The 21054-nt window shown below is 41.7% G+C and overlaps 1 protein-coding gene across 2 annotated transcripts in view; it reads right to left on the reverse strand.

Moving 5' to 3' along the window:
- Nucleotides 1-411: 411 nt before the first annotated feature.
- Nucleotides 412-21054, reverse strand: part of COL6A2 (collagen type VI alpha 2 chain) — a 90460-nt gene continuing 69817 nt past the window's right edge. Inside the window, exons 18-29 of one of the 2 annotated variants that reach the window (XM_068245253.1) lie at nucleotides 20577-20639; nucleotides 20181-20243; nucleotides 19810-19860; nucleotides 17901-17936; nucleotides 16150-16212; nucleotides 15855-15917; nucleotides 15698-15733; nucleotides 14010-14055; nucleotides 11446-11598; nucleotides 9657-10109; nucleotides 8316-8354; nucleotides 412-2478 (exon numbers count right to left, since the gene is read on the reverse strand). In XM_068245253.1, the coding sequence (XP_068101354.1) occupies nucleotides 1880-2478; nucleotides 8316-8354; nucleotides 9657-10109; nucleotides 11446-11598; nucleotides 14010-14055; nucleotides 15698-15733; nucleotides 15855-15917; nucleotides 16150-16212; nucleotides 17901-17936; nucleotides 19810-19860; nucleotides 20181-20243; nucleotides 20577-20639 (1665 nt within the window). In that variant the 3' untranslated portion in view covers nucleotides 412-1879. Of the gene's footprint in view, nucleotides 2479-5482; nucleotides 5983-8315; nucleotides 8355-9656; nucleotides 10110-11445; nucleotides 11599-14009; nucleotides 14056-15697; nucleotides 15734-15854; nucleotides 15918-16149; nucleotides 16213-17900; nucleotides 17937-19809; nucleotides 19861-20180; nucleotides 20244-20576; nucleotides 20640-21054 lie in introns of those variants that run through there. The other variant, XM_068245254.1, reaches the window with a different exon arrangement.

The raw sequence follows: 21054 nt of genomic DNA on the forward strand, positions 1-21054 counted from the left end.
TAACACCTGTAGCTTAAAATAATTTTACACATTTGATCACATGACCAAAAGTAGCTAATCTGAAGCAGTCAGTATGTGGTTCTGTAGGAGGGGCTACTGCTAGGATTGTATCATTTTGCACCCAGTAGACACCAACAGCTTGATTAGGACTATTAGTTGGCACCTTCTGACTGAGTTGGTTCATCAAAATTCCTAAAGATGAATATATTTGACTTAGTTGGTGGTACTGCCATAAATCTGTTTTATTTTTTCTTTCATGGTTCAAGTTTCAGGGAAAGTTTTAGATGCACCCTCTGTGTATAGTAAGTTCAGCAGGCAGTAAAGGCACAAGTGTTTTTCATTATTGTATTACCATTTATGGAAAACATACTTTAGTGCTAGAGCCAAATGAGAAAGAAGCAAGACACAGTGTGACAGGAGAACATTTTATTGTCATTACAGCTCCAGGACAGATAACAAATAGGTTTTTTGTTTTGTTTATTCCTGGGTCTCTGCATCATGTGACAACAAACTGTTATGGGGTTAGCTTGTCTCTTCCCAATGTACAAAAATACCCACTTACACCGCCCCCCTTACCTCCTCCCCCACCCCTGCCACAGGTTTAAATTCAGGTCTCCATGTTATGTGACCTATTGTTAGCACCACATGAGTGTGACACGGGACAGTGACACCAAACAAATATCTGAGTGTGACACTGTGAGCTGCTCCAATCTATTTCACTCTTAGAAAAGTTTCCCTTAATTACAACATCAACAAGAAAATTCCAATTTCAAAAACATGAGTTATAGTCATTAACCTACAGTTGAGTGCAGTTCTTTATCTTCTTCCTATGGTTGTGTGTCTTCTGCTTATGTATGTTTCAGACATCATCATTGCCAAAATACGACTTTACAGTTTGGACTGTATTGAGCACCGGGCTGTAAGAATGGGCAGTGAGAAGCTAATAATTCTAAGCTGATGCAAATTATATGCCAATGTATGCAGCTTGGATAAGAACCAATTAAAAGGAGCAGCTGCAAGATTTTACTGGCCTATTTTCAAGCTGCATAAAATCTGCATAAACCCAGAATTATAAGCACCTCATTGACCATTCCTAGCAGTGTACAGAAAGCAAAAGTGTGACATAACTAAGACCATCAAACTGAAAATCAGATTTTAGCAGTCCAAGTGCAGCATGCTATACTGTCCAACATTTACGTATGTACAATTTTGACACTTTCAAACTCATTCTAGATTTGGTCAAGAATCCTCCAAGAACAACTCATTTAGCCCCTCCCCTGCCTAAGCCCCAAAGAAAGACGGCCTCTGAGGATTCAGTTATGCTAAACTGCTGAAAGTTGATTTGCACTTGATTTCTCTCAGTAATTTCACGCGATTTGGACAATGTTGTTAAATAGGCTCCTAAAGAAAGACGGCTTCTGAGGATTTAGTTATGTTAAACTGCTGAAAGTTGATTTGCACTTGATTTCTCTCAGTAATTTCATGCGATTTGGACAATGGTGTTAAATAGGCTCCTGAGTCTATGTGAAAAGCCAACTTTATTACTATACTTTTAATTTACTGAGGCCTGAGAAAAAGTTATCTTAATTACTATGCTATTATTTGAATTGTGGGTAACCCAGCACCATAGAATAACACAGTAATTAAAACAGGTGTGTTTATACATCTTTCTACAACTGTGTTTTTTTCCTGTTACCCAATGCTCTGCTCAACAACATCTTTTAACACTTCTGAAACTGAGCTGAACCCAGTGTAAAAGGCTCTACTTGGTCATATAAAAGATATAAATGAGAACAAATCATTATGGAAACGATTGCAGAGCACTGAGTAAAGGGAGAACCTATGTTTTATCTTTGTACTGATAAATGTAGACCCGTGTCTAGCACACCCAACGCACAAATCTGTCCATGAAGGAACTTTCAGTAATCTTGGAATAATCCTTTGCCTTAAAGATAGCAGAATGCTCACCTAAACTGAGCTGCTTCAGAACTTGCATGTCCAGGTCACTTCCTACAGAAACCAAGGTAGAAACCACATTATTCTTTTTCATTGCTGTGATAGCTTCCTTCAGCCCCTCATCCCCTGTAACACCATCAGTAATTAAGACAAAAGAGGTTTCTGCAAAGCGCCGTGCTCCCCTGGTCTTGTCTTGAAGGACATTGTTGATAGCATAGATGATGGCACTTCCAACATTAGATGATGAATCATAGTAAGTGAGACGTGACAGTCCTTGGGAAATCTCAGTAAGGTTGTAGGAAAGAGGGAATGCTACGGCCTGTTGATCCTTTCCACCATACTGCATCAGAGCCACACGGGCATTGGATGGGTCATCATCCCTCCTAGATAGTGACAATCTTCTAGAGACCTCCTCTACAAAGGATGCAGCTTGTTTGAAGTTCAGTGCTCCGATTCTCTCAGAGCTATCCAGAAGGAAGACGAGGTCCACTGGGCGCTGTGTGCACTGGGCAACGGCAAGCTCTGTGAAAGAAAGGTGTATATATACTATGTATACAGCTCATATACACACTATATATACTAGACAAATCTACAGTACATACTAAACATATGTAACAGTGTGTCAAGTCTTTCCATTTGTTCTGGTCTCCACAGTTAAAACGTAAAAGAGACAATAGAATAATTTCATGTGCGAAAGTAAACATCTGTGATCAGGATCAATTGTGGGACATGGATGCACCTAAATGCATTAAGAAAATAGAGCAAAAAAATCCTTCCAATATGCAAATCTCCACTGACCCAGGAAGATAATTAAATTCAGCCAATGAAAGCCTCTTGTTGCAAGTTAACTTCCTGGCTGTCAGCTAACTGAGGGTTTTTTCCTCTTTATTCTCTTCCTGGGTCAGCAGATATTTGAATCTCAGAATTTTTAGCTCATGACATGAGCATTATGCAAGTGCCATGTTTTCTATTCTTCTAAACGATGTACAGAACACAGGAGACACAGAAGGATGGAACCAATCTACGTATACCCTAGCACTAGTCTGCTACATTATATACTGAGGTTAAACATGCTATGCCACAAACACTACATTACTCTACTTTGTAACTTGTATTAGAAAAAAGAGGTAATGCAGAGCCAAGACTTTAAAACCAATACTAATGTAGGCTGAGGCAAGGATTTCCATGCATACAAAACTCCATGTCAATACACATGCATGTAGATACATGCACAACACAGTTAATATAGGTCAACGAATATTAGCAAAGTGGTAGACAGACATGCAAACTTAAAGAGGCTACCGTCTTAACATAAGTATTTAACTATGGTAAACATAATTATAATACCTATTTATTAATGGGTAACTCCCTACTCCATGGAGGGCTTACATTAACAATAGACCTACAGGGTCATATTTACAAAGAGTTTATTATTGTGTTGAGAGGGACTACACAAGTCCCACTTTGCACTAAATCCAGCAAACTTTTTTGTCAGCTACAAGCTAGTGACGTAAAAGTTTATAGTCCCTGGTTACCGATACTGTTCAAGGAACAGTATCGGTAACCAGTCAAGAACAATATCCCTATATATTTATTACTTCTGCTGCTGACATGACTGGGACATCATAGCAGACCTTATGGCACAAAGGGCTGGAGCTACATTCAGAAGCTGATTGCACTTTCTCCATCTGCTCTTCTGTGTTCTCGTGGTGGGGTAATCCCACGGCACTACATTTATTAGAGGCACCTGTTAATTTGAGTGCCAGGTGGTGCCAGTAGTAAGAATATTAGTAATGTGCTGTTACCAAAATTCTCCTTATGGCTTTGCAATGATATCTTTATTGTTTTTTGGGTGTTGTCTCCCCTTGTCTCTCTTAACAAAGCTCTTTTGTTACTTAACCCTTTACCCTAATTTAATTTCTTAATTACTTGACCCTAACCATGTAAAACCAAGCATCATTTCTAACCCTACCTTATCATCTAACACTAACCCTTTTAAAACGACACCAATCCTTAACATTTGACCATAGCAGATACTGACCTTACGTGGTCTTTCTTTAGGTTTTGTATAGCCAAGCACTTGGGAATCATTATAGCCAATGCTCAGCTAATCTATAGTTGGGTGCCAGTGCCCAAACTACCCTGTAAAAGTAAAAGAAAAGCTGGCACCCAAATGAATTCACTCTGAAACCAATAGTTGGAGCTTGGCTTTGGCCAAAGAATAACTGAGCACCAGCACCAGAGCTGTGGAGTCAGGACAAAACTACCAACTCCGACTCCATGCACCCATAAATTGCTCCGATTCCTGAACTCCAATTCCACAGCCCTGACCAGCACACAGATTAAACAAGCACTGCCACATAGCTGCAATGTTGCATTGTATTCTATGTTGCGCCTACTGAAAAAAAGTATAAAGTAAAGGTTGACGCTACAAACAATACTAATGATGATATTTATTGCCACATACTCCAACATTTCAAGGCAACAGCCTGCCTCTTTATTAAGGTAAACGATGCAGAAAGATGTACGCATGTGGCAATTCAGGCATGATGTGCTCTGTTCGGCAGGAGCAGCAGCTCAAGTGATCATGCAACAATTTACGCAAGGCCACAACTTTCTGCAATGTTTACCTTGATAAAAAAGGCACAAAAAGTAGGATTTGTATTATGCAGGAATAAATAGCTTCATCACAATTGCTTGTAGTACCAAACTTTACTTTAGGAATACCCAGATAGCTCAGGGTGACCCAAAACTATTTAGCAACCTTTACTTTATACTACTACGTTCTTCCAGTGACCACGGTTTGAGCAACTGGGGACTTATGGGCCATGCCATACAGAGTGCATCATCACCACTTCTCTAAGCTTTATTTGAAAAAAGTAACTCACATCCATTTTACCTGTTTTGTTCAAAGGAACTGCCAGGCTGTGCCACTAATTCCTCTACGACAGCGGATCACCCCTGAACCTGCCAGGGGGATAGCCGTGTCACTGCTGTAGATCGCAGCACTGTACACTGTAAATAGACGGCGATTTCGCCATCTAACAGTCTCCTAGTGGCGATCGCCGCTGGTAGGCTGATGACGGAGCGGAGCTCCATCATTCAAGCGGAGATGCACGCACATCGGCGCATGCATCTCCTGCAAAACACGCCACCAGGACTGCATGCCAACCTGCATTAGGCGGTCCTGGGGCTGCTGCCGCGTCCACGCCAATTGCCGTGGAGTGGTAGTTAAATGGTTAATCGGGATGATTTCCAGAAGCACAGCTGTGGCTTTTGTACCATAGTGTGATTTATTAGGTTGTGGAGTACAACAATAACTTTAGGTGGTGAACCTCTTTAGCAAGAAAAATGGAATATGAGACAGAGAAGAAGATGACCATACAGCAGGCTTAGACATTGAGATAATAAAAGAAGTCTTGAGAGGAATAAGCATGCCTCTCAAGTTATTTATAGGATATTGCACAAAGAATTAAATAGTTTCCAAAATATGCAGATATATAGTATTTATATTTTATACATATACAGTACAATACAATTATAAGATTTCTTCATGTATGGCCCTGCAGAGTCCTGTCTGAGGACTTATATATATATATATATATATCTATGATAAGCGCGCTGCATCTGACTAAGCACTACATCCTAATATACACACCTGATAATACAACCTGTTAAACCTGTAACAGGGACATACCACCTTGCAACTAAAAGGCCAGATAACATACTTTTAACAGAGTCCAATGAGGGCATTTGTATCCCCTACGATGTCTGTGTGAACCATTTTAAACGTGTCAATAAACAGCCCAGTCCACTTCTGCCTCTCTTCTCCATTGGAGAACTTGGCTCTCTCAGCTGTATAAACCATCATAGCAACGAGCTGGGAGTGCGGTGGGGGCTCGGAATTCGCCTTCTGGACCTCAAGAAATTCAGCAACCTGAGGGAACGTTTTAGGAAAGGCAATCTCCATACCCTCTTCACTTAGGTCGAAATTAACGATAGTTTCGGGGTTATGCCCACTCCCACCTGCAAGTGAGTGTCAGAAGGACAGGGTCAGGGCTCCCTTACCCTGAGACAATAGTCACTAGACTTATAACATTCAAAAGTCCTTTTTGCCTCTGCTTTCTTTAGAACTTCCTAAACATGTCCTCATCAGTTACTGTTAGCAAGGATGTCATTGTACAGTTGTAGCTAAGGTGTGCAAATAGCTTACAGAACAATCATGAACAGAGGAAGGGTTGACAGATCTTGGTGACATGCAGTGAAACAGTAGCAACAGAAGCATTGTGCAAGAAAGGTGCAACAAAGATGGCTATTGATTGATAAGGAGGTGTAACAATGATCTTTACAACAATGTATTATCAGGCTCTGGGACTGCTGTCAGTCATTCTTTCTGAGCATCCTTATCAATGCAGAAATTTGAAAAGCTAAGATAAGAAATACCTTTATGGAGTGGGAAGGGGATAGGTCTAATTTTTTTTAACTGCCATTCCTCCATCTGTGAGAGATTTCATAACTTCCTGTCCAGACAGGAAGTAAGGAAATTTCACCAAGAGTAACAGAGATTGCAAGCAATGCAGTGTTTTTGAACACTGAGAAAAAGTTAGCATCGCCGAATAGTTTTTGTTGCTATTTCTCATTATCTGATCAGTGTCCTGGATTACCAATATTTACATGCAAGCCACAAAGCTCTATGGAAATTCCCAGTTAAAGCAAGACTGAGGGGAAAATAAACTACGGTAATGAGCTGAGCAACTGTTGTCCTAATCCTAAATATGACTTTTCTGGTCATATTTTGTTTTTAAATGTAAAAAATGTAGTTTAAAAGTTTTGACTGTCCCAGCCAAATGATGACAGTTAATTAATGTTTATTCAGCTAATGGACAGGGAAATCTTGAACTATTGAGCATTTTATCTACCCGAAGTGTTTCTTAGCCAACAAAACTTACTGTCTGTCTGTTACTGGGGGGGAGTGCTGCCACTAAGGGTCCTGTCTGCTACTGGGGTCTATCAGGGGAGTGCTGTCACTAATGGTCCTCTCTGTTACTGGGGTCTGTCAGGGGGGTGCTGTCACTAAGGGTCCTGTCTGTTACTAAGGTATATCAGAGGAGTGCTGCCAATAAGGGTCCTGTGGTGTTACTGGGGTATATCAGGGGAGTGCTGTCACTAATGGTCCTCTCTGTTACTGGGGTCTGTCAGGGGGGTGCTGTCACTAAGGGTCCTCTCTGTTACTGGGGTATATCAGGGGAGTGCTGTCACTAAGGGTCGGGACTATTACTTGGGTATATCAGGGGAGTGCTGCCACCAAGGGTCCTGACTATTACTTGGGTATATCAGGGGAGTGCTGTCACTATGGGTCCTGTCTGTTACTGAGGTATATCAGGGGAGTGCTGCCACTATGGGTCCTCTCTGACTGTTACTGGGGTCTGTCAGGGGATTGCTGTCACCTTGGGTCCAGACTATTACTTGGGTATATCAGGGGAATGCTAACACTAAGGGTCCTGACTATTACTGAGGAGTGCTGTCCCTATGAGTCCTGTCTGTTACTGGGTAATGTCAGAGGAGTGCTGCAACTAAGGGTATATATCAGGGTATATCAGGGGAATGCTGCCACTAAGGGTGTGTTACTATGTTACTGGGGTCTGTCAGGGGAGTGCTGTCACTAGGGGTCCTGTCTGTTTCTGGGGCATGTCAGGGGGGCGCTGCAAATAAGGGTCTCATGTGTTACTGGAGCCTGTCATGGAACTGCTGTCACTAAGGGTCATGTTACTGTGGTGTGTCATCATGGGCGTGTTGTCTGTTACTGGGGTGCTGTTACTGAGGGATTAGTTACTGGGGTCTGTCATTGGAGTATTTTCTGTTACTGTGGTCCCTGACTGTTACTGGGGTGTGTCATGGGGGTGCTGTCTGTTATCGGGGGTCTTATTTACGTTATGTCTGTTTTGAGTAATATATGTTGCGGCTGGAGGACTGTTATGGGGTCTGGTATTTACTGGGCATCTGTCTATCACTAAGGTTAGTCACAGGTGCCTGGGCTTTTATTCGGGACATGCGTGCTGCCTAACTATGACATTTCTGACTAATTTTGTTACTTTACTGCCTAGTTGTCACTTCTATTTCTCACCACTCTCTCCTCTTCTCTAGAAATATATGCTCTCTCTGCCACACAGAGCAAGAATGAGTGTATAAGGACTGCTGGTCAGAAAAATAGATTACAGGATTGTGTTTTGCCTATTTGACTAATATGAAACATCTATACAGGTTTGTGTGTATGTGTGGTCTGCAGTTCTTGTTCCTTTTCTGTATAGTGCATACATATATGGTAAAGACACCTCACATTACCTTCATGTTATAATTACCTGATTGACATGGAAGGTCCGGACACACAATGTGAGGATCTGTAATGGTAACAAAAGTTATAATAAATTAGCATAATAAATTAACATTTACCTTCTAATGCATATATTATTCTGGCGTATAAGACTACTTTTCAAAAGTTGGGGGTTGTCTTATACGCCGGGTGTCGTCTTATATGGCGGGTGCTGAAACTTCCGAGCCGGACTGGAGAATCTACGGTTGCCGCATATGGTGGGGGGAGCTCAAAAACGTCTGCAGCATCCCCACTGGCTTGGAGACAGGGATAGCTGACCAATGCAAGCAGGCTTTGTATACAACCAGCTAATTGCTGGTAAGGTTCATCGCTTGCCCTGATTGGCTGGATGTTGTATACTGGGTACCACATACAGTACAGCACCAGTATCTGTACCTGTTTATACAGTATAGCACTAGTACATACAGTGCAGTATACAAATGTCCAACAGTCACGAGGGGTAGTCTTATAGGGCGAGTATATTCCAAAATGTATATTTTAACTGGAGAAGTTGGGGTCGTCTTATACGCCCAGTCGTCTTATACGCCGGAATGTACGGTATATAAAAAAAATAATGAATTACTTGTGTATAATAATTGTGGTTAGTATACTTTAAAGCAGAAAATACAATTAAAAACTTGTCTCCTAGCTCCTGGACAATATAGGTATCCTACAATAAAAATAAAAAATATCTGCTCCCCAGCACATCAGCTACTGCACCCAATATAATTGGGGATCAGTGTGAACAACACAACTGGATGAGAATAAACTATCAAATTCCAACAACCCAGAGATATCGGTAAATAAATAAATGTTATTGAACTACCTGGCAGTGCTTCCTTAAACCATTACTGTACTCATCGCACACAGAGTGCCCAGGCGATCAATCTGTCTTTCTGTCTATCTATCTATCTATCTATCTATCTATCTATCTATCTATCTATCTTTCTATCTATCTATCTATTAAGGCTATTATCTGTATGAAAAGTCCTCCCATATCAAAAAGCAAGAGGGCTGGTAGCTGCCATCTTGGACAAAAATTAAGATAAAACTGTTAACTGTTTTTCCAAACAAGACTTTGTTCGTAAAACTTATAATAGTGTGGCTAATCTGTTGTACCAGGGATGTGGGGGTGGGAATTTTGACTGTAGTTCTGTTTTAAATAGCTGTATAGCAAAATTCAGATCCCCTGGTAATCCATTACTTCCGGGTCCATTAGACCTTCAACACCATTGCATTTATGAAAATTTATAAGGCTTTAAACATAGTGGGTTTTTTTAGCATGTATTAGGAATGTACATTATTTTAGCAGTCTACGTAGTCCTAATACCTGGGCACAGTTCCTTGTCCATTGTTTCTATGAACTCATCAGCTACAAGTTCTGAGAAGAGCTTCATCTTCCGTACTTGTTCTTTTTTGTTGCAGGCAATGGAAGTCAAGGTCTCAAGATCATCTTCTTTGTGGAACATATCTCCAATGCCAATAGCATTGACTGTAACATTGTTTTCACACATTACATTCAGATTATCATCGGGGTCCCTTGGGTCATGACGCCCATCAGTGATCACCACAGCAAAGATTTTGGCCTTGTCCCGTCTTGTCTCTTTGATCAGAGTATTATATGCAAAGTGCAAAGCAGATGGGGTCCAGGTGCCTCCAGCAATCCATTCCAGACGTCTTACTGCCTCTTTGAAGCTGGACAGAGAGTCAATGCGGGGATCATTCAGCTGGACAGCTTCAAATGTACCCTCATGACTGTACTGGACGACTCCAACTCGAGTACCTGCAGAAATGCACTAATATTAACAAATATACTCCTTTTGTTATACTAAAACCACTTCAGCGTTTCCTTTCTGTATTTTTATAAGGATTAGGATTAGTGTTTGCTATTTCATTTTTTTATTCCTCATGAACTATCATTAAAGTGTTAGTGTACTTACCGTAATACTAGGGGTGCTTAAAATAGCTTAAATAACTCCCGTATCAATAATGCAGTAAACTTGCATTATCTATTTTTACACCCTTTATAAAATATCGGCTGGTCAAGCCCAGTATGCTCAGTATAAATGACCACTTCTGCCGAGAATCTAGAGTGAGTACAGCAGCCCCCGTTGTCACCCTATGCCTCGGCCAGGTGGACTGATTCGGCTGATCACTAGGCAAGAGCATTGTTCTCTTCACTTACCCCACTTGCCACTTGACATCACTAATGCACTGCTCTGCTGGCCCTCTGCCCCCCTCACACATGGCAACAGAACATAGAATCTGTTTCCTTTTGCCACTGAGAGCTGCTGTATCTTACCCATTGTGGTTTGTACAAAATTGCTTGTCAATGCGGTAACTATGTTGATGAGTATTACTTTATTATAGAAGTCATAAAAAAATATGGTTCTTTTTTATATTTACATATTGTATTGTTCCATTTCCCCCTTTTTTTATTCTTGAAAATAAAGATCAATGTTTTATATCAGTGAATGGCGTGTAATTTTCTATTGATTGGACTAGATTTGTATTGTCCCCATTAAACTTCCATAGATAGACTTAATTAAAGTAAACCTGAACTCATGCACAATACAGAAGTAAAGCATGTTATTTATCCCCCTGTTTGTGTTTAGAGTGAAGAGCCTTTCGAATTCTCCATTAGCTGCAAGTAATCACAATTTTAATTTGAGCTCCCATCTGTGTCAGCACGGGAATCTTAGCAGTCTTAGCTAATTTGAAAACACATGATGTTAACCCTTTGTCTGATTCCATGAAAGCAGGAAGTAGACACACTGCAGATTTATTGCAGGCGTTCTGTAGGCTGCAACAAATACATGTTTTACTGTTAAGGTTGTTATGCTGTAGCTTATATTTTAGAGCAGAAAGTAAGTTTTGTGTTCAGGTCCAATTTAACCGATCTAAAAAGTTAGTGTGAGACTAGGTTAAGATAGGCAATACTAGAATATCTGTATCCATAAATAGTAGAATACTGGTAGAATTACCGATATTCTGCTATCAGCAATATCTTGTGCCCAGTTTTCCTCGTAAAGCTTTTAAATGTACAATAATCCAACCTTGTAAGTGATTCTAAACACACCAGACTTTTTCTCATATGGAAGTTTCCTAATTACTGATACCTATATCTGCATTTGGATCTTTAGCGAAGGTTCCCAGTTGGCTTGCAACATTGATGACAAAGTTCTTCTCCAGAGTAAAGTTGGTGTAGCCAATACTTTCAGAACTGTCAATAATAAACACAAGGTCCACAGCACCACAGCGTTTCTCACAGTCTGAAGAAAAAAAATGAAGATTTACAGTTAATCCTACACATGATTCAATACAGTATTCACACATTCAGAAACAGAAAGGCAGCTTGAATAGGGCTGTGAAGTGAAACAGAATTATTTGGAGAAAACTGTTGTAAAGTAGGTGCTAAAATGGCATCACCTTGTTTGATAGCGAAATAACGGCATGAAATAATTAATGTTAGAAATACTATAATAATCTTGCTCCTTTGTGCGCAGGCAGGGGAGTAACTAGACTTCGTAGGGCCCCCCTACAAAAATGATAGCACGGCGCCTCCTTTGTCCCCGAACCCCGCCGGATTGGGAGATGGCAAATGGCAGCAGAGAGTGCTCTGCTGTGAAGCAGCCTTTGGAAGCAGGAAATTGCACACGCTCCTGCACTTGGTTTTCGTCAGTGAATAGGGAGGTCTGTTTGCTAATTGGCTGCATTTGCGGTTGGGGAGAGGGAGGTGGAGGGGCCCACAAAGCCTCTGGGCCCCCCTGCGATGGCAGGGGCCGCAGTTGTGATTGCTACACCCATGTGCGCAGGAATGTAGAATGTAGGAGAAACAGATATTAATCAGCCTCATGGCTAATGGCTTTCCTGGCTATAACACAACAAGAATACAAACAGTTTTTTTCACAACTTCCTTTTACAGACACAGGTTGTAATAAGACATTTGCTACTAAAGCACTTCACACCCTGTGGTTATAGCTGGTAATGCATCTTACCTAATAGATATACACATAATAGACTGTTGTTGCTAAATACACATCCCAACAATTAAATTACAAAAAATCCTGGATTGTAAAATTTTCTAGGTCAACTCTATAACAGTTTCTTCTTTAAAAACTCAAAATGAGGCTGACATTAAAGCAAACCTGTAAATGCAAAAAAAAAATAAAAAAAAAATCTGATAATTACCTTAGCAGAGGGAAGACTCTGGATTCTCCAAAGGCTTCCCATGTCCTGCTCCAGACAACCACTGGACACTGAGACCCCCTGGAGTTTCATAGCCGTGGGGAGTCCCAGTACTAGATCAGTGGAGGCAACTAAGGAAGCCTCTAGATTATCCAGGCGCTTCCCTCTACTGAACTAAGCACCCATTAAGGGCACATTTTATCCATTCAGGTTTCCTTTAAAGGCTGTTTCACACCTGGGGATGTTGCTGTATTGCAACCCCATCACTCCTGCTTGACTTCTCAAGGAACCGGCAAGCACACATATTCGGGATCAGGCAGTCCCCGCTTGTGCTGGATATTAGGGGTCTTACTGTATTGGCTCCATAACCTGCATAACCTCCTTGCCGGTCTAAAAAAAGGAGGCAGCGCCGCACTTTTTTTTTTTTTTTAAATCATGTAGCGAGCCCAGGGCTCATTACATGATAGCCGCTGAGCGGCGGCATCCCCCCACCCACTCCGATCGCCTTCGGCGATCAGAGTATGCAGGAAATCCTGTTGAGAACGGGATTTCCTGCAGGGCTTTCCCGGTCGCCATGGCGACGGGGCGGGATGACTTCACCGACGTCATGGACGTCGGGACATCACAGGGAATCCCGAACCGCCCCTCAGCGCTGCCTGGCACTGATTGGGCGGCTCGGTGCGGCGGGTAGCGGCGAATCGGCGGCGAGCGGCGACGATCGCATACTACACGCAGCTAGCAAAGTGCTAGCTGCGTGTAGGAAAAAAAAATTATGCAAATCGGCCCAGCGGGGCCTGAGAAATCCTCCTGCACAGGTTACCCCGAGCTGAGCTCGGGATAACCGGCAAGGAGGTTTAAGAGACTCTGAAGTCTCCCTAAAATGAGGTTTTTAGTTTAAAAACCTCATTACCATTATTGTCCCACCTAAAACACCACAGAACCGTGGCTGAAAACCCCCTCGGTCACCCCAAACTCACGGGGGTACACGGCAGGCAACTTCCGCATAGAGGTAGCGTGGCTCTACCTCTATGCTCGTCAATCAGCGCTGATCGCCGCCTCTCCCCGCCCCTCTCAGCCTTCCTTCACTGAGAGGGGCGGGGAGAGGCGGAGATACGCTCTGATTGACGCGCATAGAGGCGGCAGCAAAATCCACGACCAAGAAAGTAGTGGATTTTGGCTGCCGTGTACCCCCATGAGTTTAGGGTGATCGAGGGGGTTTTCAGCCGCGGTTCTGCGGCGTTTTAAGAGAGACAATAATGTTAATGAGGTTTTTAACATAAAAACCTAATTTTAGGGAGACTTCAGAGTCTCTTTAAAACATGCTTGAAACACGTTATCCCCACTGCTTCTAAAGTGATCCTTTCTCTGTTTGTTTGGCCTGCTTATAATCTCTGGGCATTTCTGATCAGCACTTTAATATATACAGTTATTAGAGGTGTGTATCATTAATCATAACAGTGAATATATAAATATGGTTATAGAGGTTACTACTGACCACAGCATCCACATGTCTCTCGGACATAGGTCATGACATCACATTCCTGAAAATAAAATAAATGCAACATGAAGTTAATATTGTTGTTATTCCATGCTGCAGAAGAATGCATTGTTCATGCTAAAGACAAGTTGTACGCTCATTGAAAAATTGCTACAGACGTATATTAGTGCTACATATCGACAAGTCTTTTGTAGTGTTTGATGTTATTAAAATTAATTTTCATTAATTGTGTCATTATTGTCAGTATGCGGTTAGGTATGATTTTCCAAAGCTAAAAGTATACTCAAGTTACACTTCTATGCAACCATGCAACAGGATCTGGCAGTACAGGTGGCCCACAAATTCTCATTTTCTGAATAAATAATTAGCCGCACATACAGTAACAGCTGCCTGCCCTGCACAATCCCACATTAACTGATGTAACAGCAAGCTGTGAATTCTAAGGGCCCGATTCATTGGCGAATGGGACCCGAAGGGATGCGATGCGGCTACGCATTACTTCCGCTCCCATTTGCGTCACTTGTGCATCAGGAGATGCAGCTGCCCATGGGAGGAGACGGGACACGGATGCATGTGAATCTGCAGCATGCTCCGCACCGTTCCGTATAACCAGCAAGCAATGGAAACTGTTCCACTGCCGTGCATTAGTTTCAGTTCAGCTGCAAAGCGATACGGTTATGTAGCCGCATCGCACAGCATGTAGTGGAAAAAGACACAGTGAAAATCTGACAGAACCGACAGGCTTTGGACTGGTCCATCTCCTCATAGGAATTCACAGGGCTTCTTCCTTTTCAAAAGCATTTCCTGAATGGCAGTTTAACTGCCAAATAGTAAGATAACAGCCAGCCTCCCTACTCACTTGCACTTGTCAAAAGAAGGGGGACTGTTGTTTCTCAGCAAATAAGGGATTTCACTTTAAAGCATATGGCATGTTTGAATAATTCTTCCCCATCATTTTTGCAATATTATATATTTTAATGGATAGTATGGCTGGATAGTGTAATGGTTAAGGGCTCTGTCTCTGACATAGGAGACATACGGCTTTATTCAATAACCGGCGCTAAGCCAGTTAGTGTGCCTTATCACTTAGTGGGCGCAAACTACGGCACTAAGTAGTTTGCGCCCACATACCAGTCTTAGTACCGCTCACTGCGCGCGCAGCACGGGTGCGCCTATATTAGTGCACGGTGCGACGATAATGTCGCAACAGCTGCCCCTTGATAACTGCGCATCGGGTGCCCCTGAAACACCGCATTAATGCGCCGCTTCGGGGGCACCCAATGCGCCGTTATCGTCACACCTTAAGGGGCAGTGGGTACGACGATATCGTCGCACCGTGCGCTAATATAGCAGTGAGCTGGGCTGCGCGCAAAGTAGCTTTGCGCACACTAGGGGCAAAAAATGGCTTTTCACACCGGCGCTAACACTTAGCGCCGGTTAGTGAATCAAGCCCATAGGCTCTTCCTGTTTAGTAAGCCAGCACCTATTCAGTAAGGAGTCCATGGGCAAGACTCCATAACACTGCTACTGCCTACTGAGCACACCCTATTGGTTGCAGCTCTGGCACTTTGAGTCCGCCAGCAGAAAAGCGCAATATACTGTAAATGTTAGTTGTCCAGTCTTATCTAATGAAACTACTCTACAGTTGTGATATAAAAAAATAAAAACAAAAACAAACAACTCACGGTCAATGCAGGATCACCTGATGGTCCAACATCACCCTACAGGTAGAAAATATAAAATAAATATTTAACAAACATTTTTAAAGCACAGATGTCTGATGTGTACATTCACGCTATGAACAATGAAAATGAGTAACACATAAATAATGTAGAGCTATACCGGGCCTCCGGGGCCTCCAGTCGTTCCTCGAGGGCCGGGTTCTCCTCCAAGTCCTGGGTCACCCTACGGGGAATTAAATAAAAAAAAATTCTTTACATGTGTGGTTTACGTTTGTATTTTATAGGCCATTTCTAGGATTATGTTCTTTAAAGTAAAAAAAGAAAGAAAGAAAGAAAGGATTATAAAGCCATGAAACAAACACATACAGTATAATAAAGGTAGTCTGTCTAATGACAGAAGTATGCATTATTTCATTAGGCATGCATCAGATCTGATGTTTAATTTGGCCACTCACAGGTTCTCCTTTCACTCCTTTGAGTCCTGGTCCTCCTTTTTGTCCAAAGTCCCCACGTCCTCCCTATATGAAGATTAAATAGAAATACAGATCACATGACTTGAAAATGAACATCATAACTTATAGTGCACATACATTCTTCAGCATGTCACGATTTCAAAGGGGTACAAAAGTGCCAACCTACTTAACCACTTTATCCACTACTGCAGTATATCTACGTCCTCTGTGACTTCATCTAAGCCACGAGAATATAGATATACGTCTCTTAGCTAAAGCAGTGCTGTGCAGGATTGGGCTTGTTCCTGTGCACACCTCCGGCATCTCATGCAGCACTAATTGGCGAAAGGGAATCTATGTTCCCTGAACCAATAACATTGGTTTTTACCATTAAAAATATTTTTCTTTTCTCAGTTCATAGTGAAAAATAGGCACTGTAGCAATATTTCAGAATCAAATATCATCATGATAAATTGTGACAGGAACATAATGTAAGTTTTGTGACAAAATTTAGAAATAGCCAAACACAATTTGTGTTTTTTTATCTACAGTAGTGCTTTAATGTGTTTTTTTTTTCAGTTTTTTTTCCTCTTTTTCCAATTAAAATGCATAGAAAACAGAATTGACTGAGGGAAAAAAATGCAGTGAATATATATATATATATATATATATATATATATGTATATATATATATATATATATATATATATATATATATATATATATATATATATTAATTTAGACAGAGGTGCTCTGATTAGACTTGGATGGTATAGCTGTATACTCCTGTCTTGCTGCCTGATGAAGCGGGATCACGCCCATGAAACGCGTTGCAACCTTTGTGGAGTGTATAAATAAATTGTGTTAATACGCTCCCTTTGGTCATTTCCTTTGGAATGGGTTAGGATCCACCTCCTCCACTTCCATGTTTTAAAAATTGTACATCCTTTTATCCTTCTGGCGCCTCTGTTCTCTTTTGCTGCTATACCAGTCCACCCTGGATGGAAGGGCTCTCACATTTCTTTCTATCTACAGAGAGCGACTTCTTAATCCTGAGTGGGGACAGGCTTGTTCTCCCCACATGCCTTAACAGTGGTTGCCTAGGAGGTAACCCTGGTTTGCAAGTATTACTCTACTTACTATACCATTCCTTCATCACCAGTACATACTACACCATATTGGGCTCTCGGTGTCTCGGTGTCCCTATTTTTATCTCTTCAATATATTTAATTTAGGTATCATAAGTAGGAATAAAGTTATTGCTGAATAAATAGGGACATAGCTAAAATGTAAAAATTGTTCTGGTGCATAAGTGGGAAACAAGGTCTGGATGCGAAGTGGTGAAACATCTGGTGTAGGCACCACTGGAGGACAGTAAACATGCCCCGATCACATAGAGGCTGATTTGTGTTTTTGGTCATTTTCATTAGATCTACCAGATATCTACACCTTCACTCAAATGTGATCTATACTGTTTAATTGATTTTATTGACTTCAAGAAAAAAGTAATTCTGGACCAAGAGCAGGAATTGGGACAATCTTAATGGGTCATGTTGCAAAGTGGTGGTTTTCTACCAAGAAATGCAAAATGAAGCACAGCAATAGGCTGTATTTGTACTGTGTAACATTCATAGAATGGGAAAATCAATGTGTTACATTGAACAGCTTTCAGTATGGCCTGGGTAACGGTCAGTAGCCTATTAATACACTTTTTTAGCTCATAGAAATTCATATTTTTATAGAACTTTTCTTACCAGGGGTCCTGGTGGTCCTTTGTCTCCCTTGTCACCCTAGAATAGAAAAGAAAAGTGAGTTTCTGCATAATCAATGTGCGTGGACTTCTTAAAAAAAATCTTCAAGGGAACTTCAGATCACCTGGCAACAATGACAGGACTGGGTACAGAATGAACATCTACAACCCTTAGGGCTCTTTCACACTAGAGGCTGCGGTAGAAAAGGCTGAAAGTCAGCCTTTTGCCTAACGCCAATACATAGCGTTTTCAAAGCGTTTTCAAAGCCTTTTGAAAGAGTTTTACAGCCCATATGAAAACGTCCTTTTTTTTTTCTTCTATAAAAATAAGTGAACAAGATAGATGTAAAACGCTTTGAAAACGCTTTGAAAAGGCTTTGAAAACGCTGAAGTTGGCGTTTTCCATTGACTATCATTGAAACGCCAACAGCCAACTTCGGCTGTAAACAGCCCTGAAAAAGCTCCTGGGAGCGTTGAAACGCAACGCTCCAAAACGCCGAGTTAGATGTGAAAGGTAAAATGAAAGTCTATGGACTTTCTTTTACCTAGCAAAACGCCAACTTCAGCCGTGGCGTTAAAACGCCGAAAAATCTCTCTGGTGTGAAAGGGCCCTTAGTGCATTTCCCCATTCATCCATTATACGGTTATGGACACAAACTCAGTACTGACAAAGTCTCCAAAACCACATGTAAATTACATTGATTAACCAGCATCAGCACCATCGAACAATTGCTAGATTCACAGCAAGATGCCAAGAATCATCTGACGTGTGTATGAGGCTTTAGGAGTACTGACCAGAGTCCCTTGCAGCTGACATGTCTATCTCTGATTATATTTAGAGAGAGAATTCCTGCTGGCTTGTTATAAGCTGAGTTAGGCATGCCTTTATTGTAGCACTTTATACTGTATATTGCAAACACTGTGTTCCTTCAAGCTGGTTCTAAGAAGATCGCCAATTTATTTTTTTCCCATTCATTAACCATTGTGTGTATTGTTTCAAGCCCGGCTTCAAAAGTGCTATATGGTAGAGCTCTCAATGGTGCTTTATCTCCCTGTTATACAGAGCACAACTCCACCCAATATTGACTATTATTTTGTTATAGATGTTGTGACACAAACATTAAAGCCCTGCAAGATCTTTACTACCTCTATAGGTAGGCAGATCCAAACTCCCAGCCAGGCTGCCTTGGTGAATAGCACACATATAACTTCACGTACACTTGGGGCACATTATAAAATGTATAGATAACACTGAAATATCACACCAGTTGATGGTTAATGGACTCTGATAGAAATGCATAAATATTTAGCTGTTGGTCTTTATAGCTCAACAGAAACACGGTAGAAAAATCTTCTTTTTAATAATCTGATTAGAATATAAATTCTCCATTCAGAGTTAAGAGCCAGTTTTAGGGCCGGTTTCCATTACAAAGTGATGCGAATGCGCTACCTAGCTGCATCGCATCACTTCCGCTGCCGGCCGCATCATTCCCACATCTCCCGATGCGGAAGTCAATGGCGGAGATGGGATGCGGCTGCTGGTCGGAAGCGGCCATGCGAGAATCTGCAGCGTGCTGCAGATTCTCGGATCGCTCTGCACCGCTCCGCACAACATGCACGCAGTGGAAACTCTTCCATTGGCGTGCATGTGTTTCATCACACACGCAGTGCGATGCGGCTATGTAGCTGCATTGCACCGCTCCTAGTGGAAACGGGCCCTTACTCTGACCAAAATTGAAAATAGGCATGAAGCTCTCTAACACCACTCACAACTATGTAACATCAAAAACATCCCTCAGATACATCTCACCCTCTGCTAGAAGTCCTCCCTAAGTGCCACCATAGAAATGAACCTTAACCAGGGTCTGGCTGTAATGTGCATCTTTCTCATCCAATTCTTTGTGTATACTTACTGAAGGACCCCGTGGTCCTGGATAACTGATGCCTGGTCTTCCTCTATCTCCCTACAATACAAAGGAACTGTATTAGCATATCACAGAAGAAAGAACTAAGTGAACACATGGATATTTTTATTTTTTATAATGATGTGTAAAAATCTTTTCAGAATTTAATTATCAAGACTCTTTCCTTTGCTACTAATGTTCTATTTATTATCCATACTACACATACAATTCATTATATCATACTTTTTTTTTCGCTTCAGGTTTGTTTTAAATACGGTAATTGTGGCAAAGTATGGTGTGGTCCTGTGAGTACATAAAAAAATAAACAAATTAAGAGAAGAGGAATAATGTCTCTCAGAGTCCAACACAGATAAACTTACCTTGAGTCCAGGGCCACCTGGGTTCCCTCTCTCCCCCATGTCTCCTGGGTCTCCACGTGAGCCCTGTGCATGAAATAAACAGCAGGGACATCAGCTTTTTAATAGAAGGAAACATTTCATACCAGATCGTTAGTGAAAATGAAATAAACATCGAAAGCGCTGCTTAGAGCGGTGAAAATAGGTGATCAGAAAGGGGGGGGAGGGGGGCAAATCAGAGGCAGAAATCCCATAATGCACAATAACACTGCAAACAGTTCACAATACCTCAACAATTACGAAAAGGTTGGGAAAGGTGATCACAAACAATCAGTGCAATGCATGTGTGCAGACAGTTTACCCACTTTTTGTGACTATACCCCAATATGAGGTAAAGGAAAATTCAATTTTCATACTTACATTCCTGCCATTCACTCCTATAGGTCCCTGTGCTCCCCTTGGTCCAGGAGCCCCACGATCACCCTGTAAGGATATAATTGTGTTAGTATGTGATTACCTCAACACAAAAGCATCTCTGAGACATCATAGAGCAGTCACCATCATCGATGTTTAATGTCACTGTAGCTACGTAAAAGGCAGGTGCAGGAGATGAGCTCTAGGTGCTCCGCACCACATGCCCTATTCAGCACTTACAGTATTTTGCCTGGCTAGTGGCTGCTGCTTGTATTTTACCTGGCTAGTGGCTGCTGCTTGTATTTTACCTGGCTAGTGGCTGCTGCTTGTATTTTACCTGGCTAGTGGCTGCTGCTTGTATTTTGCCTGGCTAGTGACTGCTGCTTGCGTTTTGTCTGGCTAGTGACTGCTGCTTGTGTTTTGCCTGGCTAGTGACTGCTGCTTGTGTTTTGCCTGGCTAGTGACTGCTGCTTGCATTTTACCT

Source organism: Hyperolius riggenbachi, chromosome 7, assembly GCF_040937935.1.
Source record: "Hyperolius riggenbachi isolate aHypRig1 chromosome 7, aHypRig1.pri, whole genome shotgun sequence".
Lineage (NCBI taxonomy): Eukaryota > Metazoa > Chordata > Amphibia > Anura > Hyperoliidae > Hyperolius > Hyperolius riggenbachi.